Source organism: Alosa sapidissima, chromosome 6 (genome assembly GCF_018492685.1).
Source record: "Alosa sapidissima isolate fAloSap1 chromosome 6, fAloSap1.pri, whole genome shotgun sequence".
NCBI classification, from domain to species: Eukaryota; Metazoa; Chordata; class Actinopteri; order Clupeiformes; family Clupeidae; genus Alosa; species Alosa sapidissima.
The window spans coordinates 19,287,659-19,295,797 of NC_055962.1; the positions used below are offsets into that span (position 1 = coordinate 19,287,659).

General features: G+C 43.2%; 1 protein-coding gene across 14 annotated transcripts in view; it reads right to left on the minus strand.

The window, feature by feature from the left end:
• Positions 1-7,582, minus strand: part of ptprk (protein tyrosine phosphatase receptor type K) — a 130,986-nt gene extending 123,404 nt beyond the window's left edge. For 13 of the 14 annotated variants that reach the window (XM_042096150.1, XM_042096149.1, XM_042096151.1 and 10 more), the window contains exons 1-2: positions 7,390-7,582; positions 5,389-5,412 (exon numbers count right to left, since the gene is read on the minus strand). In XM_042096150.1, the coding sequence (XP_041952084.1) occupies positions 5,389-5,412; positions 7,390-7,462 (97 nt within the window). In that variant the 5' untranslated portion in view covers positions 7,463-7,582. The remainder of the gene's footprint in view (positions 1-5,388; positions 5,413-7,389) is intronic. The other variant, XM_042096139.1, reaches the window with a different exon arrangement.
• Between the last annotated feature and the right edge of the window lie 557 nt (positions 7,583-8,139).

The following is an 8,139-nucleotide window of genomic DNA, read 5'->3' on the forward strand; positions in this document are numbered from 1 at the left end:
ATTTACCAATACCACGAGACAATAACAACTGCCACATTAAGCGTGACCAAGCCATTGTTGGTGTGCACATTGGAATTCTGATTGGCTAATCAGATTGTGTGCCTCTCTGTCTCACACCCCTTCTCTCAAAAAGCAGCTATTTAACCTTCACCCAGGGGTAATGTGGTTGCTTCAATTTCTTTATTGGAGAGGTGCCGCCATGAAATAATGTTAACCCGCTGGGGGTAGCTTGACCCTATCAAAGTTCTCAGCTGGGCGAGAATGATGTCACTGACAAACAAGAGCTGAACTTTTGCAACCCGTGTAGCGGCATTGCATGCTAATGAGACGGAGCGGAGGTGCATCCGACATCGCCGAATTCTTCCAGGAGTACTGAACATGTGGAGCCCCTTCCTAAGGCATGCATGAATAAACCCCCAGCTTGCTCCATCACCCTCTGCACAACCGCATCGACAATTAAGCAAATGATGGCGCCAACAGCAGCAAAGAAAGCATAAATCAACTAGGCTATAAATTAACTAAAGAATAGGTCGAAATGATTCGAAAGTTGTTGTTTCAAATTCTTTGCAGCTGCTCTGTGACCGTGACGATCCTGTTAATTTGAGTTCAAACGTTAAGCAAGGTCCGTGGCTAACCGTAGCCACATGTGGGCAGAGTCTCCTGAGCAGGACCCTGAGAATACAAACACTCCGCCGTTAGCCAGGGGCCTTCTCAGGAAGGCTTTCAGGGAGGAGGTGTGTGTGTAGGGGGGAGGAATTACTGCTTTTCATGTACCCTTCAACTACACTTACCACACACGAAAAGAACAAACAACCAACCAAGAGAGAGAGAGAGAGAGAGAGACACTGTGCAAACATCTCACAAGCTCCGCTGTATGTATAAGCGAATCTCCTACTGAACTTAACTCCCATGGACATCCTCTGTCACATGGAGGCAGGCCCTCAGCAACGTTATCTGCCCCGAGTGGACGCACGCTTTTCTCCCCCGTCTCCCGTGTAATATTTCTGACTGAGGCAGCGGCCATGTTTATTACGGAGCATAACCAAGAAGCCGCTGTTCACAGAGGGTCGTGCCACATTAACTTACAGAGGGAAAAACAACAACAGAAAAGCCCTTCACATACAACTACATCAGCTGAGGTAAAGCTGCCTCATCAGCAATACCTTAAGTGATGGACTCTAGGATCGTATAGCCTAATGAGACCATCCTACAGTCCACACCTCCCTTGAGGTATACATGGAGATTATATGTATATAAGGGAAGTGGATCACGAGTCTCCCCGATGAGAGTGATGGAAGAGGGGGAAGATGGAAGCAGCAGGTGAGACATGATGAAGCCACTAAGCCTCGGATGGGCAAATAGAAAGACAATTGGAAAAACTACAGGATGAATAGAGAAAAATAGAGGGAGAGAAAAAGAGAGAATCCCCTCTTTTGTTGGAGAAAAAAGCGGCCATAAATTGTCGTTAGACAAAGCGACTCGGCTGGGCCTTGCTCTGCCTTCACTGTCACACTAAGTGACAGCCCCACTTGTCTCTGCGAGCAGCAGGAGAGAGCTGCTTAACATCAGCACACGCAAAACAGATAAAGGGGGAGGAGGAGGATGGGAGGATGGGAGGAGAGGAGGTGGGCTCACAGGCCGTGTGGTGGGGATTCAAATCTATATCATTAACATTCATTTGCGCCGACTTAACGAGAAAATCCGCTTTCTTCGCAGCCTCTCTCTCTGCTGAAAGCCAATGAAGGGTACAACACACAGATAAAACAAATAATAAAAATGGTAAAAAGGGAGAGCTTTGTACGTCAGTGATTTCCTGGGAGGGATTGTAAACAAAATCTGCAGAGAGGAAAGTGTAAATTGTTCTGTGGAGGAAGAAAATGGTCTTACCTATTCAATAACAATACCACTTCAATATGTTGCTCTTTATTTACTGATGGTGTTTTCCTCACTGGTGGTGTTTTCTCTCATACCCATGCAGAACAGAGCAAATATGATAAAGTAGAAAAGAAACCACTGACTACACTAATGAAAAGCCAGAAATCGGTCCTTAAAGTTCTCTCAGCTGGTTTTCTGAGGTGATCTGGCCACACACTTCAGTCAAAGACCTGAAAACTAATTTTACTTACTTAGGAATTCTTTAAAAAAAATCCATATGAATTCTCGTCAAAAAAAATAGTATTTGCTCAGAGTTATTCATATATGGAGAAGGGGAAAAAATAAATGTAGAACAAATGAGGGAATTAGACTGGTCAGGTCACATCAACTTGTCTGGGATATGCACACTCCCACGCAGACATGTTTTGACTCGTCACTGTCTACTGAGAGATCCCATTAAGACAGTTGGCAGACACAAACCAAGCACCTGACAGATCGCTCACATATGTACACCAATGTAACAGCAGCGTTTAGAACATGACTAGAACGTGCATGTACATGCATGCAAGGGGAAAATAACTAAACCAAGATGCTACTGAAGATTATAAATATAAAAGGAATGATGAGTAAGACTGAGTCAGAAGGAATAAATTAAAGGAGTGTCTACTTGGAGTGATTGAAGGAGGCTTTATGACAGGAGGACAGGTGGTGTTTCTGTTCAGTCAGTTGATACACTATCTATCTATCTATCTATCTGTGTGTGTGTGTGTGTGTGTGGTGTCTCTCTCTCTCTCTCTCTCTCTCTTTCTATGTGTGGATGTGTGTGTGGTGGTTCGTGACGTGTCTGTGTTGCTTCCAATAGCGTGTGGTGTGACAGGGCCGCATCTGACAGTTTTCACAGACATGGAGAGAAAAGGGGGGAGGAAGACACTATACACACACACACACACGTCACGAACCACCACACACAAACACACAGAGAGAGAGAGAGACACTCAGGAGGGGTTTGGAAAATAAATCTCTGCCAAACATAATATGCCGTTAAGGCAGGAAGGCACGGCACTGTCCTTGACCACTGTTCCGGCGTCAACTCCGGCAAACACAAGGGGTTCAACCCGGTGTGATGACTCCACTCCACACAAACCTGAGGGAAGAGCGTGTGACAACTCTCAACAGCTCGCGGCTGAAACGCAAAATCTGAGGTTGACACTGACGGATGTAATGGGCAGCTGTAAAATGACCAAAGACAGTGTTTTCCCTAAGAGACCACGGATTAATTTCGGCTATTAGTAATGTCATAATCTTTATGGGGTTATAAGTCATGATACTAAAATCTCTCATCCCTCCAAAAAAAAGCTCATAAAAAAACAAAAACAACAAAACAACAGTAGAGATATCACGCAGGGAGTGAGAGAAATGGGAATAAGCACAGCACTAAGATCCTGCACTGGCCTTGACGTCTCGCCCTCTTTGGAAGAGTCCAGTCAGCTCTCCAAAGGAGCTTAAGAGAGGGAAGAGTCCGAACAGGGCAGCGGAGGCCATTACGGCCACTAATCCAGAAAGTGCTGCGATGACAAAGAGCGAGGATAACTGCAGCTGGAGATGGACACTGAGGGCCTCGGCACGAACAATTGCACTTCACAAGCCCACAACCCCCCTCACTACCACCACCACCATTTTTTTTTTTTGCTTTTAAGCACACTCAGGCCCCATCATCTCCAGGCCCGTCACAGCATCCGCTCAGGCCTGCTCAAAGACTAAAATGCCTGCGAGCGCTCTATTCCACCAAGCCAGCGCGCGTTAAGAGCCCGAAAAGAGCCGAGAGGCTGAGCAGTTAGCATCCAGATGAACCTGTCAGCCACTTTCCTTTCCTTTTTCCTTGAGTACACGACTGCACCTTGATACAAAAAGGGAAGGAAGGGGAAAAAAAAAGCTAACAGGCACCCATTTGGCTGACACTCAACAGACAAGGTCATTTGAAATATACGTATTAGATTACAACTCGGGATACTACGTGAGAAAGCCCATTCTGTATGGGATGGTAACAAGAATAACTTGTCCATGCATAATCCTGGATAAGGGGGGGGGGGGGGGGCTTGCTGGCATTCAAGTAACATGCTGACAAAACCTTCACTGGAGCGGCATGGGATGAAGAAATGCAAGGGGGAAATTATGCGGAACTCGCCGAATTCCAGGGAATTAAATTAAAAATCCACACCACTGCAAAAATCACTTGACACATTTTGTCAGGTATTGATTTACCATGCATAATCTCCACGCTGAGGGAAACAACTGAAGGGGGAAAGAAACAATACCTGGCCAGCCACAAATAGATTTTGTTGATGGCAGGTAAAATAAAGAGAGTATGTTTCCTCTCCACAAGTGCTGTGATAAGCAACTTGCGACTCGTCGCCTAACCTGTAATAAAACAATGACATTAGACTGCCTGCACCTCGGAGTGAACTGTCACGGAAAGCCAAACAGCAAGGCCTCATGTCCTAGTTTTGCCCGACTTGTCTCTTTTCCCTGACAAGCGACAGTGTGCCCCTGAGCCCTGTTCAGCAAAGGACAATGTCCTCTGATTTAAAAACAAAACAAAGGCAAGACTAGAGAGTGAGACACTTTTTTTTTGGAGCATCAAACCAACTTCGCAACACTGAAAACCATCTTATATAAATAGCTATGGTGCAATGCCATCAGTGGTTGAGAATCAACCAGTATGTACCAAAAACCGGACCTCCAAAGAGATATTTCACATTTTACAGAGCACTGATAGTTCATGGTGGTGCTTTATAATGACAAACCAGGCCACAGAACAGAACAACAAAACACATCTCAACACAACAGATGGACAGCAATGTCTACCGACATGCAGGAAAATAAATAATAAACAAAATAAGTAAATGAATAACTGTTCAAGATGAGAGCTTTTGAACCTGAATAATTGACAGGGACACACTTCAAGCTCCAGATTATGCAGCCCTGTTAATGATGCTGTTCTCCCAGAAATGCATTTGCATGCTTCACATATGACTAGAAGAGGGCCTTACTTATGTCCACCACCACATATCTCTACTCTGGGCGTAATTCATTGTGCTAAGTACAGTGCATCATTATGTCATTAGTTATGACCACCTTATGAAAAACTGTATGTGTGAACATATATTTGGCCATTAAAACTCATTCTTATTCTAAACAGAGAGCACTCTTATTTCTTAAATTGGTAGTGGCATTCAATTCTGTATACTATGGGCTTGTGTTTAACACGTTAACTAATGGTTATTAGGGCTGTGCGTATTTAAAGAGGAAGAATTAAGTTAGCGTGATAGTGTTGACGCCTAGAGCATGCAAGCCCCTGGCGAGTTTTGAGGGGTGGGGTGTTGTTGCAAGTGAGCAGTTTTAAAGAAACCCCGTCGGGCGCTGAGGGGGCGATTTATCAAACCATAGCGTCACAATTACCCAAGACAGAAGCTCTCACTGTATGATGTTGCGCTGCGCTGCACACACACTCACCTTTCTCCGCATGTCCCATTTGCGCTGCGTCCAGATGCGAGAGAGAAAATAATAGCTGGATTAGCACAGCAATTTGACCGCCTGCGTTGAAATCACTGTTTACCAGTGTTAAATAATCTCTCACTTAATTTGCATAACTCTACGAGCGTTATTAACCCACTTGGTAATGAATCTCCGAAAATGCGAAATACCCATGGCATACAGGCCTACGTGTTTTTGATTGCATTGCCGTAATTTAATTAATCCACGGATAAGACTTTTTTCACTAATTAATCACCTATGAAGACAGCTGTATTTTGCAGCCTATCTCTCTCCGCCTATGGAGAATTAATCTATGATACGATGCAGGCTAGATTACGTTCGGACAGATGTTGAAAATTGAGACAATTGGGTTATAAATAGACTAGGAAGTTTCCTGATTCTCTTTACTACTCTACATGAGTTTTAAAAAAAAATGACAGGGTCAACTTTGAACAATTCTCAGAACAATTTAAAAGAAAGAGCAAAAAGGTAAGGAGTTGTTTCTGACAGTTTACGCGTAACAGGCTACGCGCATTCAGATAACCAAAACTGAAGCTATCGGACTCAGCTCGTTGAATGAACATTTTCAAATAGCTTTTGGGTTGCGTCCAGGGAATCCTTCTTAAATCCCCCTGGGATTTCATTTGCATGGTCAACTACAAAAGAGTGAGGGGTAGGCCTACTGTAACCCAAATGTTACAATTGTGGGCACATTTTACCTTAAATTAACCTAAACAACTTTGGGTTTCGCATTCGCATAGGCTAGGCTTGTTTAAACTGATCATGTAGGGTAGGCTGTTTGTCTCTTCATCTGCTAAGGCACAGAAGCCAGTTCGGCAAAATTCGCCAAGGAAACAAAAACTGAGCAACTGCTTTTCCCACGCGTAGCCGATAACAACCGTTTTCGGTGCTGCAAATAAATTAACACAGCGTGCAATGTAAAACCTGGGCTGGGATAGATGCACTTGTCCTTTTGTTGTTAATATTAGGCTACGTTTTTCCCCGGCAAAAACAAGCCTATCGAATACCTGCATGCTCCTCTGAATTAGAGTTAGTCAACTTTTCAAATTAAATGTAACCTATCTTATCATATTGCTTGCTTACATTAACATCTTCATTAAAGACACTGTCCGTGAATTGGTTTCGGAAAAGGTTGGTATTTGAGCTCACATCATGCAAATCAATATACATTCATTTTTTGTGCTTCTGAAACTCCGTGCTGGGATCGTCTAGCTCGGTCTCTGTCACTATTCCCATTAACGTTCGGCTACATGGACATGACTGTGGAGGCTACGAACAGAGTTGACCATTTGGAGCGATTCGCTAAATTTCACAAAAAGTGCATGGGGTTAGAATTGCGGACATTTAACTTTACTGTTGCCTACTGCATAGACTGTATTCGGCAAAACACTTGTCTATTTTTTGGCTAATGTTTATTCAATACCATGGAGCGAGCTGGTTAACTTCTTGAAGTAGGCTACTAAGGTTAGCCTAATGTTACCTGTTTTAAAAACTCGCCACAACATCGGTGTGCAAGCTCTCCATTTCAGTTTCCCTTACGAATTGCCAGCAAAGACATAGCCTACGCTACAACTGGGAGTCAAAAACTTTCTAGATAAATTCTAGCCAACTATGAAGTCGTAACCGATTATGATTAGAAAAAGGAACGAATACTCTATTGGCATGCTACAAGTTTATTTACACAAAGATAGCACATTGCTATAATTCCGTAGCCTACCTGTGGGCAAGTTTAGAAAGACGAACAACCCAACGCCCATCAGAAAAATACAACGTCACGGACGGTGTGAACAGAACAATATCTTAATAGATACTTTCAAATAATCATTTTACGTAGATAGTAATCCACCTTGATGCATATAGGGATGATAATTAACTTGCCCAACAGTCATCCACAACTTTCCCTGCCGCACGCACGGACCACCACACGGCAGCATAGAATATGTTAAGATGTCCACTTACCGGCTGGGAATTGGGCTCCGACGCTTAGAAAGGGTGAATACAACAGCAAGAAACCCAGAATACTCATATCCATGATTGTTTATTGAGTTTTCGAAGTTTCAAAATAGTTCAGAAAGGTTGTTATTCCAGTCGATCCACGCGCTCCATTCTCATAGCCTCTCTCTCCTACTTTGTTGCTCAGAGTGTGGAGAGATGGGCCATGACGTCAGCGCTCTCTCCGATTCAAACGCTGCCTTATCAAACGCGACTCTCTCCTGGAGATGGCAAGCTCCCTCTGCCGTCAGTATGCAGTTACATTTTGTTTTAATTAAATAGATGTGGAGGTTTTTAATATGCTAAAAATTGAAAATGTATGAAATACATCAATAGGCTACTTGTATAGGTTGATGTTCTCATATCTTTATTCTGTCCATAATGTGCCATGCATGCATTCATGCCAGCCTACTTTTACAAATGTAAGTTGAAATGGCTAGTTTATACCTAAATCTGCATTCTCATTGTGACTAATCGAGTCATCTGGTGCCTTAAAAATATGAATCATTTAAAACTTCTCGCATGAAGTTTCGCGTCACCAGTGTTCTTTGTAGTTGTTTATGTTGTTGTTATTTATGTATTTATTTGTCTAATTGCTGAATGACATTAACTTCATATCTTGTCGCAAGTCAAATGCTGTCTAAATGGGGCTTTTTATGGTCTCTTGTCACTGTAGTTTCCTGTATATGTGAACTGAGCTTACATGGCTTGCATGGA